The sequence below is a fragment of the Galleria mellonella genome, unplaced genomic scaffold (assembly GCF_026898425.1).
Source record: "Galleria mellonella isolate WM207_F2 unplaced genomic scaffold, CSIRO_AGI_GalMel_v1 utg165, whole genome shotgun sequence".
Lineage (NCBI taxonomy): Eukaryota > Metazoa > Arthropoda > Insecta > Lepidoptera > Pyralidae > Galleria > Galleria mellonella.
In genome coordinates, this window is record NW_026442009.1 from 1,281,514 (window position 1) to 1,302,410 (window position 20,897).

General features: G+C 33.8%; 1 protein-coding gene across 13 annotated transcripts in view; it reads right to left on the reverse strand.

Moving 5' to 3' along the window:
• Positions 1-1,686: 1,686 nt before the first annotated feature.
• Positions 1,687-20,897, reverse strand: part of LOC113519023 (uncharacterized) — a 96,751-nt gene continuing 77,540 nt past the window's right edge. For 7 of the 13 annotated variants that reach the window (XM_052892751.1, XM_052892752.1, XM_052892746.1 and 4 more), the window contains 15 exons: positions 20,095-20,347; positions 19,521-19,707; positions 19,271-19,427; positions 16,919-18,952; positions 16,265-16,388; positions 15,927-16,175; positions 15,511-15,616; positions 14,883-15,135; positions 14,063-14,485; positions 13,083-13,242; positions 7,694-7,802; positions 7,180-7,302; positions 6,472-6,567; positions 5,413-5,565; positions 1,687-4,843 (listed from right to left, as the gene is read on the reverse strand). In XM_052892751.1, coding sequence (XP_052748711.1) covers positions 4,672-4,843; positions 5,413-5,565; positions 6,472-6,567; positions 7,180-7,302; positions 7,694-7,802; positions 13,083-13,242; positions 14,063-14,485; positions 14,883-15,135; positions 15,511-15,616; positions 15,927-16,175; positions 16,265-16,388; positions 16,919-18,952; positions 19,271-19,427; positions 19,521-19,707; positions 20,095-20,347 — 4,599 coding nt within the window. In that variant the 3' untranslated portion in view covers positions 1,687-4,671. The remainder of the gene's footprint in view (positions 4,844-5,412; positions 5,566-6,471; positions 6,568-7,179; positions 7,303-7,693; positions 7,803-13,082; positions 13,243-14,062; positions 14,486-14,882; positions 15,136-15,510; positions 15,617-15,926; positions 16,176-16,264; positions 16,389-16,918; positions 18,953-19,270; positions 19,428-19,520; positions 19,708-20,094; positions 20,348-20,897) is intronic. The other 6 variants (XM_052892754.1, XM_052892745.1, XM_052892755.1 and 3 more) reach the window with 6 other exon arrangements.

Genomic DNA, 20,897 nt, shown 5'->3' on the forward strand with positions numbered 1-20,897 from the left:
TGGTCCCGGAATAGAATGAACCACCTCTTCCTTTGTCGTGGGTGTCGTAAGAGGCGACTAAGGAAACTTAATGATTAAGGGATGGGTAACAGCGTTCCTCTTAATCCTAACTGCGGTTACCAACCCGCTTGCCAAGTTCGGCAACTAGGCGCAAAACCCCTCTCTATATGGGGGAGACATATATACAGTGGTGGACACTTAACGGCTGACATGATGATGATGATGATGATGAATGATGAGGCGCTTAATGCTTTATTAAACATTTTGTTTGTATTCTTGAGTTGAATTTGTTTTGGTTCGATTCCGGATTATAATTTTAGAACAATCTTCAAATTAATCAAGACATTATTGCATAGTATTGATAATTTGATTTCGATGAAAAAGCTGTTTATGACCAAACTAGTAAAAATTAGGAAGGACTATTGACCAGAATTATATCGAATTATATAGAATGAATATCAGTATATTCAGAATCATGACACCTGTAAGGTGTGGTAAGGTGATTTATAAGTCTCATAATTCTGAAATAGTAAATCCAGCTTTTATTTTTAGTAAATTAAGTACAATTTTATAGTAACTACACAAAGAAAGAAATACTCAATCAGGTTATTGTTGTTATTAATTTTAAAAAAGAAACAGATTTTTTAATAAGTAAATATCTATGCATTGCATTTTTTTCCAGTGTATCTCACATGTAACATAATCTTATCTTACTAATCATCACAAATGCATAACAATCACAAATGATATATAATTATATTACATACATACATAATATATGTATATTTGTCACGTCTGTTTCACATTAGAGTAGGTGGAAACAATAGAATGTCAAATGCTTCGATTCAAACTAGTAGATATTAAAAAAAAATTATATAAGGGGTCTTAATAAGAACTATAGGAGGAAGACTTTGTACAAAAGTTGTTTGCTTGGGCACCTCTGTCCCATTCGTGTTTCGACCATGAAGCAGTTATGTTTGCATGGCTGTGTTTCGGTTTGAAGGGTGGGATATGGCAGTGAATTTACTGGGTACAGAGGAATAACACCTGAGTCCTCAGGAATGGCAATGCATGGGAGTATCATGGGCTAAACAATATACTCTATTATGTCCATGGTACTGCTCATGTCTATAGGCGACGGTTACCACTTTCCATCAGGTGGACCGTCAGCTTGATTACCATTCTAAGTTGGATAAAAAATATAAAAGTTAAAAAATATTTTCCTTTTTTGAAATTTTATTTGTTAATCTGTATGTTTGTACCGACATCACTTAAAAACTACTGCATTAATAGTTTTCATATTTCTGAAGGTCTAACTAAAAAACTGGTTTATGGTTTTTCTTGACATGCCACCTAGAAGTTATTTATTTCATTAATTTTCCTACTGGTTTTCCTACTGAGGAATTTACGTATAGCTTCATATACAGAGCAATTGCGGTCTCTCTTTAGGTGAAGCAACATTAAAAGTCAATTCATATTTAGTTTTACAAAACACTTAAACGTTTTTATTTAACTCTAGAACGGTAAATTTTATATATAAAAGTTCATAATGAACTGAATACATATGTATACTACGCTGTATAAATTTTTGCGAATGTAAATGTGTTAATCGACTTTTGGTATTGACTCTACCTTAGTAAAATATTCAACTACATAATTAGCGGTGTAGATAATAAAACAATAATATCTTTTATATATTGGTTTAATTGGTGTACATGGTTATGCATTACAATAATATTTATCAATGTTAATTCATTAAATTATGGCACTTAATACAAATAAAATATCTTTAAACAATACATACATTGATTGACAAAATGTCTCATCGAAATATATAATTAGCATGATTCTCGAGGTTAACTTAAATTATTATATTCGGAATTAATTTCTCAGTCGTTCGTTGCGTTTCGTAACTTAACGAAAGCTTCTTTTTTTATTTATATTTTAAATATTATTTTTCTTAAGAAAATAAAGAATTTAACCCAAGTTCAACTTATTGATCCCGATCGTAAATTATAAATAAAATCTTACGTGTAATAATATTAAAAATAACTTAACGGTTTGTACCGATAGGGACAACTGACTCGCCATATTTAGCCAACAACATCTTAAAACGAACGCGCAGGAGATAAAGTCACCTTATAAAAAACCTGTTTTAACATCGTTCGACAATACAAACTGTTGATAAAAACTTACAACTAACAAACTCCTCTAAATATTACTGTGAAAGGATACACTAACGGCCAAGCGATTATGTGGAAGCTATCGCGGTCTCACTGCTCACCTCAACACTGTTTAAGGCATGTTTGTTCGACTAATACTTTAACGGCTATTTAGGAGTTCCCATTATAATAATAATTACATAAATAATTTGTGGAAGCATTCCCCGATGCTAATCGCAGTTAAGTAGACGTACAGTGAATACTCCGGCTGATGCAACAAGCGCACACTTTCACGACACAACAACATTATTATAACTTTAATATACATACAAAAGGCCACATCACATCATTCAGTCACAAAGCGCGAATTAATTCTAAAATGGTAATGACATGTCAATTTTACAAAAGGAAATCCACAATACGGTTACGTTCATCTAATAGAATATTTCAACTAATCAATTCAATCAATATTTAAAGTATACTAATTATTGTATTAATTACGTCTATTGTACAATTCTAATTTGTGTCAACATATGCTCACCTTACACATAATGAGATTTATCGACGAGCCTCTTGATCGTTTAATTTATTAACACTGGCAAGTTTCAATACATCACGTCCACCTCGAGAAGACACCGTACTCGTATATACGCGTACATTAATTTTGACACTACGAATATAGGTATACGAACTACAATTTCACCAACGTTGTGACTCGATAGCACGACCGACTACGAGAGGAACTGTATCGTGCATTCAAAAGGTTTGTTACAAATTTTGACCTCTAATTTCACTATTATAATGATAATTCTCATAGAATATTATGTACACAATATCTTATAGGTACACATGAACCAATACTGAAAGTCGATGAGTATAATTAAAGGTTACACTAAGAGTATTTATTCACTTGCGAATATTAATATCATATCATCGAATAATGTTGTTGTTCCAACTTGAGCAATACAAATTCGTACCAAAATATCATTTTCTCTGCAGGCCCGCATTTATGCAGTGATATGATTATTATATCACAATAACGTTACAAATAACTAGCGGAAAGCAAAATAACTTTTTTAAAATCTTTAAATGATCGGTAGTTGTTGCAAAATTACAGTTGTGTACGAGTTTTAAGTGTATTCAAATATGTGCTTTATAAATCTGAATTCTAGCGTGTATTTTCGCGATGTGCTGGACTGAGGAGGTGGCAAGTGGATAGGCGCATGCGTTTAGTTATGACTAATGTGTTAAGCTCCAACACCGCTACTGAATGGTATTTATGTAGGACAGCTGAAAGGATAGAACTGTGGTAGAGGGTATGTTAATATGTTAAATATTAAAGCTACCTACAGTTATTTTCCTAGGTATTACGAAACCCACAGACCGTGGAAGGAAGGTGCTACAGGAGAGGATGCATGCGGTTATACATAAAGGTAAGTTAAAGCACGAATCCGTGGTGATTCGATTTATTGTGTCTATTGTATAAATATGTAACCTGTAACGTATCACGCAACAACAATACCTATCTATTAATAAAGTTAGAGAAAAAAGCAACGCGGATAGCTCTATAAAATATAAATATGTACGTATAATACACTATATGCCAATAAGTATAACATTATGATACATAAACGCTAACATTATAGGGGTAATTTTAGACATCCATTGACATTGAAGTAATTTATCTAAATATCGAATTAGTATCGGGTGTCATTCTCTTAGCAACGTGATTTTGATTAATTTAGCATAAAAAGGAGTTTGCCCTTAAGATTATGAGATTTTGTCCTTACAGTATAATGTAAATAATTATCTATATCACATCGCATTGAAGAAAATATTTACTGCTAATGAAATGCGCTGCGATAATACCGCCCCATCACCAGTAAATTTTCCACAACTTGTGTTTCTCTTATTTGTAATAGTATGTACAGTCCAAGACTTCATCGTGCCCTATAACGTAAGACTAGATTTTACTACATAATGAGAAATGCGAGAATTCACATTAAGTGATGTTGAAGATTCTATACGAGAACTGAAATGATGATTAATTATGAAGAACGTAACGTAGAAATTAAATAATTTATTACACTAAAATACAGTCAAAGTCGACGAAGGAGGCGAGTAATAAGACTAAAAAGTTATATATAATATATACATCGATAGTGATCAGCAGAGTTCTCATCACTTTTTCTACTTTTCAGTAAATAGTCTCTAACAAAACTGAACGTCACTGTTTCCCTGATTCGGTACCAAAATGTTCCTTAATTTACAACACTCATAGTTTACTCTTTAAGATTAAAAATAATACTGTGATTTAATTGGATTTTTAAAGAACAAAAAGTGACATGTTTGAGACACTGTTTCAATTGTTTAAAAATCCAAAAATACTTGGTGATAACCCTAAAGAGTAAACTGTTTAATATCACAACACGTCTTTTCATTTTCCGAAATTTCCATTTAGACGTAGCGGCCTCCAGCACGGCTGCCAGTCGTGCTATGGTTGCCAATATCAGAAGTCCTCTAACAAGACAGCATCTCGTGGAACCAGGCCCTTCTGTTCACCTCGACAGCACAGGAGATATTGGTCGTCAACTTCTAATATCAACCGTAGACGTTCGCCCTCGTTAAACGCTAAGTGGCCGGAGTCTGACGGCAATCTGTGCCATAGAGTTCTCACGTACCTGTAAAAGATAAATTATATTTGTATAAATAAAATATTTACGTAATTACAGTACATGGTAAAACAAAATGTAGATCTTAGAGACAAACAAGACAGGTCGTGGATGGATTAGTATGGACTGGGAGTTATGGCTATAGTAATTCTGCGATTTTCATTCGAGTCTTTATTTCTTCCATGATAATTTACCCAGTAATTTCATATCTTAACCTTCGCATATGATTTGCAGTAGTATTTCTGCTGCGAAGTCTCTCTGGTTATATAACTATTTCCAGGTCTAACTACTGTACAAGTACATACAAGTTAACGGTTAACCACTAATACTTCCTAACTGACATTTATCATGGTTGTAGATATATTTTTTCATACTCATCTATCTTCTTTTTATGTAATAACATAGAGTTTTTAAATCAATATATCGAGAATTTATATTAACATTGACTTATTTACTTTTTCGTATGTATTTGTTTTCAGAATAAAGGTGTTTTATTTCGATTCCTGTAAAATTTAGTAAATGTAAGGTGTTATTGGCTAGGATCGTGGAAATGTAAGGAAGAAGTTGCATTATCTCACTTGTGCTTCTGGTTGTTGGCGGCGCGCTGCGTGCGCGCGGCGGAGGAGGAGGCGGCGCGGCGCGGCGCGGGCGGCGCGGCGGCGCGCCCGTACGGCAGCGACGCCGGCCGCGGCGCCGCGCCGCCCTGCCACGCCTGGTCCACGCGGGACGTTCTGCACAAACGTTCATGTCTTACTCATTCGTGTACAAAAACACTTTTTTTTTATATAGATATCAATGGGCTTACTAGGGCAGGAAACAAATTGTTAGTAAAGAGTTTTTTTAAAAGGTGAATATGTTATAGTAACCCCGACTACACTATTAGTATACGCCGATAGACCACCAGTGAGAAATAATAAGTCAGATTGGTAGCGGATCAGTTGGCCCATCATTACGAATCCAACCATTTACTACAATGGAAATCGACCTGATTATAACCTGACCTGATATTGCTAGCAATAGGTCTATTAGACTCCATTATTGACAATCTCTTTTCACCAGTAATGAGGTCTAGTAACCCTATTAGGACGATTCTTTTAATTCCGTCGTTTATTTCTTGTTCAATTGGTCACAATGGCCCAACTAACCTGCTTTCATCCTTACTTATCATCTTTCACTGGTACCTTGCCAGCATATATAGATAGCGTAGATGGGGTAGTCATTCCAAGTTCACCCATTAAAAATGGTCTAATATCATAGATACTGTGTTCCCTGCCAGTGACTGATCTGTTCGTAATGTGTCCAAACCACTATTTATCATTCATCATTGTGTTATACCAATTTTTTCTAGAAACATGTTGTAGGTATTGTTTTATTCCGCCATAACGTGCATAACGTTATCGTGAGTATATAGTAAGTAGGTAAATATATACTTACTTGATAACAATTCATTTGATACCATTTTCTTTGACTAATTGATATTCATGCAATTAATAGGTATATAAATATTGTAAATACAGTTTGTTCGTTAAATTTACATGCATGGTATTAATAAATTTAATGTTATTACTAAAGTTAAATGCGTCAGCGCTGTTAGTGATGTTATGGTAATTGCTTCACATAGTATATATTGTACATACGGCGATTTCTTTGTATTGTTGTTTTTAACAACTGCTTCGTTTGATACTCGTGGTTTGTTCGCGATGATTTTCTTCGGTGTTACTTCAGGTGTAACTCTGGAGATATTGTGCATAGATATAAAGCAACTATAATATTTATACAGAAGAAAAACTACCACCAATATCAGTGCCCAGCGTAACATACAAGGCGCAAAGTTCTAGAAAGACATATACCATAGGAGAAGAAACATATAAACTTAAAATACAGTGTAGAAAGTATAGCGTAATTGCGTGTTCATATAAACCGTCACCTTGATTTTTTAATATAAAAATATTTTGTGTTTTCAATAACAAACTAAAGTCATGTATTTATTAGACAACAACGATCGAGGAACATGTTACGAAATACGTAACGCAACATACGACTAACAACGTCGGGGAGTATTTTTAAAATTTTAAGCATTATACCAATGTTCCCCGTTTCTATGTATTTCGTATGATTTAAGTATAATTGTAAAATTACTTGTTATTCTAAATGAAATAAATAAAATAAAAATATTTTTAACCTCACGCGCTGTTGTGTAACGTTGCTAAACAAACAATATGGCTTTAGTTTTGTTTTTGTTGAAATACGTTTTAGGTACAAATGTAGATAATTTTTTCTAGGCATATATTTTAATACAAAAATATGGCCTTCGATATAAGTAGGTATATGTTTGTTGTAGTCACCTGTTGGCAGGTTGGGGCCGTTTGCCAGCGGTGGTGCTAGCTGCGGCGGCGGGTCGCGCGGACGGGGCACGTGGCTGTGCCGCAGTGGGGGACGTGCCTTTACGCACTGGCACTGGTATACCACTGTATAAAAAGTATATAAAGAAATATAAATTAACTATTTTTTATGCTAATTTTATGTTACAAAAGTATTTGAGACATAATTTTATTATAGGTTAGTAGTACTGTTAATTCGTTCTCCCATGCGTTGCCATTCCTGAGGACTCAGGTGTTATTCCTCTGTACCCAGTAAATTCACGCCATATCCCACCCTTCAAACCGAAACACAGCCATGCAAACACAGCTGCTTCACAGTTGAAACCTGAATGGGACAGAGGTTCCCAGGCAATCGACTTTTGTACAAAGTCTCCCTCTGGTATATCCTCAATTTCTACTGCTAACTTCTATAGATGATGGCTAAAATTATAGAAATAGTTATATCGCTAATTATAAGCAATTTATATTTTACACTAACCGGTGGGTGTTCTTTGCTGGCGACTGAAGCGTAGGTACTTGTGGTCGTACTGGTGAAGACACGGGCCGAGGAATTTTTGATCCCCTAGCGGCCGCTGGTGAAGTTTCACCTGAAAATTATTACATAATTTAAGTTTTTTTATACCTCTGTATATTATTATATTTATTTTTGTTATATGTGCTGGAGATACAAATACACAAGTTATAGGCATTTATCTAATTTTAACTGACTTCAAAATTGCCTATATTTGAGCAGTTAAGTTGTTGGCGTGTATCAACTCCATCATTGTAGTGTCATTACTTTTATAAACATCGTAACTGCGTTTCATATTTCAACAGCTCTATATTTATACAGCTGATGAAGATTGTAAATATTAATCACATGTGTGAATATGCTGTCAAAGGTTAGATTCGTGTTTATATTTCAAGTTTACAAATAACATACGTTTTAGTTTGCCTATTCTAGTCTTAACAGGCTATAATAAATTCAGAATAGGGAAAATACAATTAGTTGCGAGTAGTTTCCTGATTCGTAACTATTAGTTCACAAATGTCCGATGTCATATATGAATTAATCAAACTAAAACGATAATTAACGAAGGTTAAAAATACAGATGGGCAAAGCACCGGGTTTAAACCCGGTGCTTTGGTAAAAACCCAATAAACACCCATAAACTCCCATAATCACCCAAAAAAATAGGTTTTTACGTATTTTTTTGAAAATATGTAAGTAATACCAATAAATTATTTTTATAAATTGTATTGATCAATTCTACAATATTAAATAAAACGTTAACTAATAATATTTCAGGAAATTTTAAAAATCTATATATAATAAAATGAAAGTAATTAATTTTCAGTGTTTTCATGTTGCAGTTGATCAACATGTTGGCCTTTTGCTTCCCGTAGATACTTTAAAATTTCTTCATAACACCTCGTTCGCACACATGGCCGTATATATTTAAATTCTTGAGCCACTAACAGTCCGAAATACTCATTTCTTTTATCCTCTTCTCCATAAATTAAGCATTTAGAACAGTTTGTTTCTTCTTTCAGTAAATTTTCTTTTACTTTATCCTCGTTTTTTTCTTTGTTGCGACGACGCTGGGTAAATCATCTGGACACTGGGTCTCACTATCGCCAAATATATTTGGAGATCGGCTTCGGCTACGGCTTGGCAGACATTTTTTTCTTTCTACAATTTTAAATTAAATTTATTAGAATAAATGCTTCGAACACACGCGATCTAAGTACCTTTTGTGTTTATTATACCTTACCTACCTAGGTATAAAAAGAGTACTTACGTAGATTTTCTTTTATTAACTGTTTTATACGAAGATCTTGATCTCTCAAATTAGCATCCATTTTACTTCCAGTGATTATCAACTAAATTAATAATCCACAAAGTATTAAATAACGTTTTTATGAAATATTTAGCACAAAAACAATACCCTTTAAATATCGATCGTCAGTAACTGTGGCTGACTTACCTATATTCTAGCAAGCAGGACTGCCAGATGTGAAGGGGAAATCCCCAATAAATTGTTGCATGTGACTGATGATGTGAGCATGTTCGTTTCATAATAAAAATGTTGCCAGGTAACCAAAAAGTCGTATGTTTTTGTGCGAATTACGATCATAATCTTTACGATCGTACATTAAAAAATAGACAAATAATAGTATGAGTACGATTTAAATCGTATATCTGTCAACCCTGCTAGCAAGACAGCGACAAAATCACGTTGCATAACAATGTAGCCCAAGCTTATATCTTATGAAATATACGGAAGAGATACGGACTTAGAAAAAACAGAAATGTTGTTCTTTGTGGAAGTCATTGATGAAATTCTATGTATTTTAGCCCGCAAACTTTCTTCAAACAAAAACAGCGCCATCTAGTATCGAGTTCTGTAATTATCTCTTTGTTTATGGATTTGAAGTAAGACCGCCACGCATGCAATACATTATGACTGGGGATTCCCCTATTCGTCGACGCTGAATATGAGGCGACGACAATCACTGTCAAACGTGTTCACTATTACTCTGACTCTGGTAACGTGACTTCCTGGTAACGTGTTAGGTAGGAAAAGCAGTAAAAAAGTGCATATTAAGGGAGCAGATTTGAAATAATATTTATACTTAACAAGAAATAATTAAAGGTAAGTGGATTTTTGAATGATACAATTATATCATGATCACTTAACAATTTTAACTTAAAATTAGATGTATTATTACAAGCTTTTATTTAGCTTGCGTTATGTAAATAAAAGTATGTAGGTATGTTCGTATGTTGATGCAATTATCCTCAATCCTCAACCGACTGGGATAAAATTTTCCATACACGTTTATTTTGGATGATAGTGCATAGTTAGCTGAGAGTCGTCATTGGATAATAATGGTGGATAGCCTAAGATGTGTACTAGATATTTATTTTTAACATAATATGCGTAAGTACCTAATCGAATTAAAGAAGTTGCTGAGAAAAATACAGAACAATACGATAATAAACTAGCGTCTGCGTTTAATCCTCCGAGGAGATGTAATTTTACAAAGGTTTTTTGTATTTATTTTATTATTTTTTTAATAAATTTATTGTAAATAACAAGAAATAATCATTGTAAAAAAATAGGCACTCTATTGTTGAATTTTCGTCAGACCAACTAATCATCGTTCATTTTTTTAGGTTCAATGGGGAGACCTAAAGATTTACGCATATGGGAGCACTACCGTACTTTACCAAACAAGTCTGTTTCTTGCAAGCTTTGTAATAAGGTCTACAAATTCAGTAATGCTGCCAAAATGCTTCAACATCTTATCACTTGTCCAAAATCTCCAGAAACATTAAAAGACTCTATGAAACTTATAAAAGATAGCTCGTCCAAAACCAAAATGTCTGGACTGTCAGAGATAGAGACAAATGATTCTTTTATAAGCCCCTCGTCGTCTGCTAACACTACAATAAATGCTGAGTTTCAAGACACCGATGATCATATAAAAACAGAATTAGCGAGAGCTATATTTGTAACAGGGACGCCATTATCGATGGTGCAACATCCTTTATGGATACAATTTTTCGAAAAATTGCAACCAAAATTTAAAATACCTTCACGTAAAGCTTTAGCGACAAAATACTTAGATAAAATATATAGAGAAATGCGTTTTGAGTTAAATGAGGAACTAAATGCTTGTAGTTACTTACACCTTCAGTGCGATGGCTGGTCTAATTTAAGAAATGAAGGAATAATAAACTTTCTTATATCAAAACCTCAACCTGCATACGTTAAAAGTTTGAATACAGAAAGTAATCCTCACACTAGTGAATACCTTAGCCAAGAAGTTGAAAAAGTAATGAAAGTGTATGGAGCAAATAAGTTTCTTGTACTTATTGGCGATAACGCTAGAAATATACAAAAGGCATTCGAATTAACAAAACTCAAATATCCACATGTTGTTCCTCTCGGTTGCTGTGCACATATCCTTAACTTGTTGTGCCAAGATATTGTAAAGATACAAGAAGTAACTGTGTTTATTATGCAAGCCATAAATATAATAAAAACTGTTAAAAGGAGTCAACGATTAAGTTCCTTGTTGATAAAATCAAGGCAGGGTGAAGATTCTACACAAACACTAAAATTGCCTTGTGCTACAAGATGGGGAAGTCATGTTACTTCGTTAAAAAGTTTGAAAGCAAATAAGATAGCTTTGCAAATATTAACAGTTAGAGAAGATGTGGTAATTTCAAGAGATATTAAAGATTTAATTCTAAGTGATGATTTCTGGACGAAGACAGGGGAATGTATAAGTATTTTGGAACCAGTCACTGAAAGCATATTTTACTTAGAGAGCGACCAGAATCGTTTGCATCGCACATACATTACATTTAGAGATGTACAAGCTAAGATACGTTTTGCATTAAATGAGATTTCGACATTGAGCGAAGAAAGCAAACAGCAGATTCTAACATCAGTATCTTCAAGATGCAATATGGCAATGAGGCCAATACATTTTGCAGCATATATTCTAGACCCCAGGACTCTAGGAGTCGAACTTACTCAAGAGGAAGAACTTAAGGGTATGGAGTTTATCTACAATTTAAGCCAACACTTAAGTTTGTCAAATGTAATGGCAGATTTGGCGTGTTATAAAGCTAAAGAAAACTTTTGGGCCAGAGGATTTGTATGGAGCTCATTAGATAGCATTGAGCCCCTAATATGGTGGAAAGGTATTTGTGGTTCCACTGAGTTAAGCAAAGTAGCGATTCGTATTCTATCAGCTCCCTGTACTTCGGCAGCCACTGAGCGTTCCTTTAGTATCCAAGGCTACATACATAATAACAAAAGAAATCGACTTACAACTGAAAGAACTGAAAAAATTTCATTCATTTGTTATAACTGGAATCTTAAACATAAAGCTGAATGCGAGGACATTCAGTTTAATGAAGAAAATACCTTAGAAGCTTTCATTGAGCAAGTAAATGAACATAACAGTTTAGACGAAATAGAGCCTATCGAACCTATACAATTCATCGCTTGTAATAACTCTGAATCTGACAGTGATTGACTGTAGTTTTACATTTTACTTTCATCTCTTTCTTAATAAACTCAAAATCAAATTAAAAGTTTTTTATTCTGTAGGCTGCATAATAATATTGTCTATGTCCAGTATAGTGGACGTCTTGCGGCTGAGATGACGATGATGAAGTACAAAATCATAAACACCCAAAAATTTGGGTGTTTATGGGGTTTAAACCCAATAAACCCAAAACACCCGGTTTTTACCCACCAGACTTTAAACCCACCCAGGTGGATTGCCCATCTCTAGTTAAAAACTTTTCGTTGTTTGCCGGCGCAAGTCTCTATGGTGAAAATATTTTGTTTCACTTGTAAAAGTACCTTAAAAGGATGCTTAATAATTTTGATTTGACCCTGTATACCCCCTACTAAACTATAAAACTCACATTAGTAAAAATAAGTCAAGATGACTACTTATTTACCATTTTAAGGTGCACAAATATATAAATATATAAAAATATATAAAAATATATTGAAAGCATGGATGTTATAAATTAAAAGTCTACAATGTCAATATATATATATATATATATATATATATATATATATATATATATATATATATATATATATATATATATATATATATATATATATATATATATATATGTATTGCGTGAATAAATGGTAATATCTTACTAATATAATAGGAATATAGGATAAAAATGCCTATGCGACAATAAATAATTTTAACTGCGCAGTAATGTTCCAAACTCTATCGAACTGTTAACTGCGTAGTAGCGTTGTGCGCTAGTGTTGCAATGCCTGTAAAGTAACAATAGTAGTCGCTACAAAACTAATGTTAAGAATTATTCTTACCTGACGGAGTGGTGGGACTTTCAGCATTACTTAGTAGCTCCCATTTAAGTTGCAACCGTCTGAATTTGCCCCCAGAGTTTGCGCTACCGTTGCCAGTGTTACCGCTAGCACCGCTCCCAGCTGATCCCGGCCGCCATTGCTCTTCTCCGCTACATTCCAACTGAAACACATAAAATTTATTTTATAACAATACTAGTTATATTCTGGGGCATTGCCCGTTAGTTATAAAATTATACATGTGTTAATTAAGGACATGGTAATATAGAAAATTGTTTTCTACCAGTCGTCCAATGAACGTGACTAAATTGAGTAATATGTCCCTCAGAACTGCAGATTTTTCCAGTTCCTTATACTATGATATATCTATGTATAAAATTTCATTCATTGTCGTTTCGATTTTTATGGGATGACTAACAAAAATTTAATTAAATTTTGTATTTTCTAATAATATTGTAATTTTAATTATAGTATGAGTATAGGAACTAGTCGTAATCTACTAAATCGCTAGTGTGTATTAGAGTAAGAGTATTCTAGGATATCGTATATAATAGATGCACTTTTCATTTAAATTCGTCGAGAAGCGTGATTATGAGAAAAAATCTAAATATCTTTACAAACTTTCATACAAATTTGTAATAAAATTTTATAATAAATAAATATTGGTTTACATAGCTAAGTACCTACTATTATTGTATTAGTCGTTTTATTTCAAAATAAACATGCATGCAACATGACTAAGTAATATTTATTCAAACAATCTATATACGATACAATATAAAATGTAGAATGAAATAAACACACACGTACAATGACGAACTGAAAAACAAAAGCAAATATAATTCGCAAATAAAATGTTAAAAGCTGGAAAGCATCAACAACATCAAAATAGTCGCTGGAACTACTAGAAAAATCGTTGTAAAATCATAGGCTACGGAACTAAGCACACACGACAAGATCCACATAAAGCCCCGTGAAGTTACCTTCGCGTCATTGCCGGTTGTCTTAACGGTAGTTTTATTGTTTTCAAGACTATCAGTGTAATCATCGCTGTCATCGAAAACGAGCCGATCGAACGCCTGCATAAGTTTTGAGCCAAGTTGTACTCCAGACCATCTGCGGTTCGTCTCTAACTCGATCCTACTGTTATTCGGGCATATATCGTAACCGATTGATGTAGGGTTAACACATGATCGAGGTCTATTTTTTTCGACTGTAGTTTTGACATTCGCCGAATCGTTCAACAGATCGGGTGTGGACGGTTCCTTGTGCCTGGGCTCTTTTTGTCTCATTATGACGCTAGTTTGACAATCGTCGCTCGAGACCCCGCTCGACTGCATCGACCGGACCAGCTTCAGCAAGTTCCGCTGATTCAGTGTTAGTGGCGGAGTGTTAATCGAAGTGGGCTGTTAAATATATTAAAGTCTTTTAGGATCATGCATCATGCTATTCGTTGTTAGTTCGATGGGATTCAACCTTGACAAAATATCTTTACGATATCGAACTTCGTTTATTTGCATTTTATGGAAGCTGTGCACGAACACAAATGCTAAAATAACCCCGCATAGACTATCGAGAACGCTGTGAGTAGTGATCCGTAAGCACATGCAGTAAACAATAAAATGCAAATAAAGCGATGTCTGCACAGGTAGGCGGCAGTCGGGTATGTGATAGCAGTTTTAATACACGGACAAACGTCATCGTAACTTACCCGAAGGGAATTGATCAGATAGGAACATTGTGCTTTCAGTTTTGTCTTATACTACCCCTAACGTGAATAATATTTAAATAAATTTTACTTACCCGACTTGCAGCACGCATATCACTTTCGATCTTCTTGAAACTTCGGTGAAGTTCTCGCATTTCAAACATGAGATCCAGGGAGAATGGTAGAAGTTTTAAGGGTTCTAAACTGGCCAATAAGGTATCCAAGAGTGTTCGGCAGCGTGGTTCACCGACGCAACCAGCGAGCATGATGGAATCAGGGCCGTAATGCTTGGCTAGAACCGATTCTCTAGTTCGTACATATGATACCCAAGCATCCACTGATTGTGCACTGTTTACAGAAATTATAATTTATGTTAACATTTTAAACTATAATTTAAAATTTGACTGCAATAAAGAAGTTAGATATATTATAAATTAAATTGTGATCTCTAGAACAACAAAATAATAATAATAAAATAAATGAGTAATATGAACTATCATCGAGTAATATTCTTAGTTAAACAGTATTTGGTATTAAGACATTGAAACGTTGTACTTTGCGGCTTGGGTACCTCTGTCCCGCAAGAACAAAGCCCTTAGGAATGCAATGTTATCTATGCTGTGTATGGTGTTGTTCATGTCTATAGACGACGATTGCCACTTTACAGGTATATCGCCAGTTTTTTTACCACTCTAAGTATCGTAAAAAAGATCTTTTGCTTACTTTAGTAAACCCAGAATGAATGCATTAAATTTGACAAGTCCTTCTGTTACAGCATCCTCACTGTTAATCCTCAATACTAATTCGTTGAGAGATTTTGTAATAGGTCCTGAAAATAAATTTGAATATGAACATGATGATATATTAAGTATATTCTAGAAAATTTTAAAGCTCGATAAATAACAAAATTTCATGTAAGCATTAAATTATAATAACAAAAAATAAAAATAAAAGTTGTATTTTCAATTAGATTAAAAAGATTCGACCAGAACATTGTAAATACGAGTACGAGAACATTATTTTATTTATGATAGAGTTCGTTAGGCTTTATGGTGGTGTGGTTACTATTAATATCACATATATTAAATATTTAATGTATACGTACAAACTGAAAATACTTTATAGTAATCGCTAGTTACCTTGTCTCGCTGTAGCTTCGACCATTTGCCAAACGGAATTATTTACAGCTCCAAATGATGTCTCGATACTATCCTTGAGTCCGTCTCTGAATATAGCATATAAAGCTGGGCACAATGCATTAAGAGCTATTTTAGCACAGGCTGGAGATTGTTTGGAATCTCCTAAGAATGCTAATTCGGCCTGATCCGTCGCTGGAGAGAAGTGTTGAATCAACATTTCTACTGCGTCCGTCACATTTGAGACTAAGGCTTAAAAGTAATATCATATTTATTAGTTTTAATACTATTAATGGTAAAACTTAAGCTTAGGGGATTTAATAATTGTCTTCTGTACATACCTCTCTTTTGTGACACATCAATAAAATCATATTTTCCTCTTCCGTCATGGAGTAAGGGACTACCAAATTCATCAGGGCTTACTTCAGCTTCTTCGCATATCGGGATTTCAGCTAAATTTTTGCCCTGTATTGAAATTCGAGTAATGATTATATATGTATGAGATATGTCTCTGAGATCATAAAGACAGATATTAGCAATGTAAATGAGTGATGACAAACAATAAAGTAGACAAAAATAATATAAGTTTATTTTGCCAAAATATTAAAAGATAATAAAAAAAATGATAAAGCATAATGTGACATTTATGAATAGTTGCTTAAATAAAAGAGAATAGAAATTAAAGAACCAAAGGTACTCACAGAAATCAACGGGCATGATGTGAGCAAATTGAACGGTAAAATATTAAACGTTACCTGGTAATGTCTTTGAGCTATGACTGCAGATATATTAGGTGAATTGGGTGGAGTTGTACCCCCTTTAATTTCTTCTAATGCCTTTAATTGAGTTTGCGGAACCTCAACTTTTGCCTCCGATTTTTGGGCAAAGCTCACAGATTTCTTGCTATTACAACTACTACCGTTTGATTCTATGGACCTAAGATTCTCCTCTTGTGATCGTTTCATTTGAAGGAATTTGGCCACTTGACTTCTTACCTTTTGTACTTGATTTTGGTCCCATTCATCCATATTTTGACATTGAACTCCACTTTGTTTTAAGAACTCTTCTAATTGTTGTAAATCAGCACTACTGATAAGTGCACTAGGTGGCGGAAACTCGGTATATTCAAGTTTCTTTGTTCTTGGTTTCGGCAACGGAGGTGTATGAGGCCTATTGAATTTTAATTCATTAGATTTTCCACTTTCTAGACTACTTTCAGTACCGACGCCCTCATCTTGATAATATTCATTATAATCAGCATCTTTTTCGGCTGCATCTAAAAATTGTTGGGATAATCTTTTTGCTGCTAAATCGTTATTTTTTCTATAATCAATGTTATGGTTTTGTAAATAATAAGGTTCTTGAAGTGATCTTCGTTTAGATTTGTGTTCGGTTGTTGCAGTCATGCAAACTGTAGGATCTTGTGCAAAATCATCTATTTCAAACATGCTGTAACGTTTGGCGTGAGAACTTGATTTACGTGTTTTGTCCATTGATTTTCGTAATATACTTTTTGGAAGGGGAGGTCTTGCTGGTGGTACTTCGCCTTGTTTAGGAATTCTATTCTGATCTGCTACCGAAAGTGATCGTTTTGGTATAACAGGATGATTTCGTTGGCCGTCATTATTAACACAACTAGCCTCAGAGCTTGTTGCACTATCATATCGATATACGAATAACGGATTAAAGTTGCCTGCAGGTGCTGGGCTGTTTTGAGCAGAGGAATCAGTCAACATTGTTGATGAACCTCGATATCCTGAAGATGGTTGTGTCGCTGTACTTGAACTTGAAGATACAGCTGTGTTATTTCCAGTCAAGTTATTACAATCGCAACTCATAGGTCTGTTCTTCGATTTGGAGGATGGAGATACAGTACAATACTTATTACATTTAGACAAATTTTCTTTTTCTTTAATATGTTGCATTACCTCAGGCAGTTCTGATAACATTTGTTTACACTCTACAGGTAATAAAAAGTTAAGTGAATCCCAGTCTTTAATATGTCCAATACCTTTTTTCTTTAATAATTCAACATCATTGCATGAAAAAGGTCGCTTCCCTTTATTTTGTAATTTATTTCTTTTATTATCGCTACGTCTTGGCGATACATTTACGTGAACAGGATTCAGATATATATTTGGTCTTCCATTCAAAAAACTAATATCTGGTAATGTATAACTAGGATATAAAATAAATACAGGTTTTTCATAGTCTCCTTCTTTTAGTTTTTCTAAAAATGATGGCTCAACTACTTTAAGTATTTCACGGTCTTGAGATACTTTCGAAATTTGCAAGCTTGACGTTTGAATACTTTTATCAATTGTAGTAGTTTCAAAATGAGTAGATGTAGATTTATTATCACAAGGTTCTCTTTGCAATAGTTTAGTCATTCTTGTGATTTGTGTACCATCTGATTCAGAACAGCTTGAAATACTAACACTAGTTGCCGAAGATTGTGAAGAGTATGACTTGCGATTACTTCTTATTTTAGACGGACTATTTGTAATGTTAATATTTGCTCTCTTAATATGAGGTTTGTTTACAGTAGCGTATAAATTAGTGTCACTGTCACTTAATTTCGTCCCATCGACTGTTTCTTCTTCTTCGATCAAAACGTCATCGTATACTCTATTATTATAAGGATTAATTTCCTCGTAAACAACAGTTGTTACTTCTTCGATGTTACTCGGTAATTCTGCTTGAGGTCGCTCATTTGTTTTCAAATCTGTAATTTTTTGTTCACCCATTGAATCTCCACTTTCACTAGAAGGCCAGCACTCAGATCGATCTAGTTGCTCCATATTGACAATTCCGTCATTACTCATGCTCTTTTGCTTCATGAACAATTTTACTAAACTGAATTGTTGTTTTGGTTGACTTTTATCAGATGAAGTTTGGTTTTCTGTAGAAGATGTACTCATTGGTTCTGAATGCTGACTTCCGTGCGAGGAGCGATTCTGTGATACGTCGTAAACTTTCATACATATCGAATTACCAGTTAATCTTTGGTTGGCGGTAAAAGAATCGACCTGTAATAAAAGTATTAAATTATTTTAAGAAATTGAATCTGGGGGGGGGGGGAGCATTGTTAGTAACGAGATCTGGTAGAACCATTACTAGCAATATGTCTTAACAGTTCGACCTGAACGCGGTTCTTCTTGGAAACTGTCATGGTTAATTTTTGAAGAATTCACCACGGTGGGCGAACTAACCTGTTTCATCCTCAACTATTATTTCTCTCTGATGCTCTGCCAGTATATACTGATAGCGCAGGTGGGCTTACAATTCCATTTTCATTCATTAAAAAAAAAACTGAAATATGAATATATTATTTTTGTAATACTTACAGTTGAGTTACTTAAAGCAGCAGAATTGATAGAACTGTTCATTAATTTTCTTCTATAAAGATTTGGCAAACTTTGGCTTTTGATAACAGAATTATTCATATCGTTTGTTGCATCAGTCGTTTCATTTGAATCTTCATTGTTATTTCCTGATGGGTGCCTAAATTTAAAATTATACAAATTAGTTATAAAATTACCGTAAAATTATTGAATAAAAACACTTAGGATTATTATTATTATTATATAACCTTACCTCCTCAAAGGAGATTGATTGTTTTGTTTCTTAAGCTTACTCCAAGTAGTTAATCCTAAGTCGCTTCTAGCCATAGAAGTAGTTAGCTTATTAGTTAATTTCTTACATCTTTCTAATAATTCTAAATTCCTGCGCGTTCTTTCATCATTATCTAAAACTATATTCTCGTCTTCCTTGTCCATTTTGTCTGAAAATTATGAAAAAATATTTATAGCTTATCACAAGTGACTAATGACCTTCTCGTATTCGTTTAGTTAGTTTGGCATGTTAAGTAATCATAAGATGAGTAAACGCTACGTCACTATCGTTGATATCATTAAAGTTACTTTCCATTAGTCTTATGTAGATGTACGAAAACTTTAAAACAAAGTTAAAGTCCATATTATACTATACTATTCTATACTATATTATACCTATATTTTTGATCTATATGAGTATCTTCTTGCTTTTTTGGGGAAAATAAGTATTTATTTATTCTGATAATTGAGTAAATTACTTAATGTATTTTGAAGTAATTATTTATTTCTTTTTAGTGTATAACGAGTAATTGAATTAGAAGAAAAATAACATTTACCATGTTTTTGATTGACGGTCGAATCAATACATTCGCTGTCCTCGGAATAAGTGGTGAGGCTGCCCTCAAAGGCGATGGTGTAGTTGTCCTTATTGGCCTGACATGTTAGAATTAGGTCTTGTTCTGTAGGCAGTTCGCAGTCGAGACTGTCAACACTGAAATGTACGCCGTGTGCACCCTCCTTTACAGGCGAGAACAGCAACTCTGACTTGCATATTGACATAGTGTTGATGGAACCGACGGACTCCTCTCCCTAATTAAAGTTAAACAATATAATTAGGTAATTGCTTATTGTAAGTAAACTCATTAAAGAGTATTTCAAATGAGTTTACTCATTTATTAATGTGTTGCTCGTTAATATAATGTATGTACGTAATTATGTACAAAGCTCATTGTGACAATAGAACTTTATTTGATCTTTTCATTAGTTTATTATGATAGTAAAACTAATTAGGCTAGAAATTTCTAAGTATTTATATATTCTGTATACATTTTCTATATCTATCTATTTATTGATACAACGCTATATATTCTCTCGGCGTGGTTCTAAGAAGATTTCGAAACGCACGTTCGGACATAAACATTTACGTTTAGTTGTAATTCTGGACGCGGATGTAAGTCGTGTCTAAATTAAGGAACTGCAGTCCGCTTGCAACGAACCACATCACATACTTTGGATAGCTACATATACCTACTTTAATATTTGGTAATCTATACGAGTTTTTGACTATGTACAATTATCAAAGATATAGAATACTTGGAAATAGGTATATGACATGTATGTGTTATTATTATTTGTAATA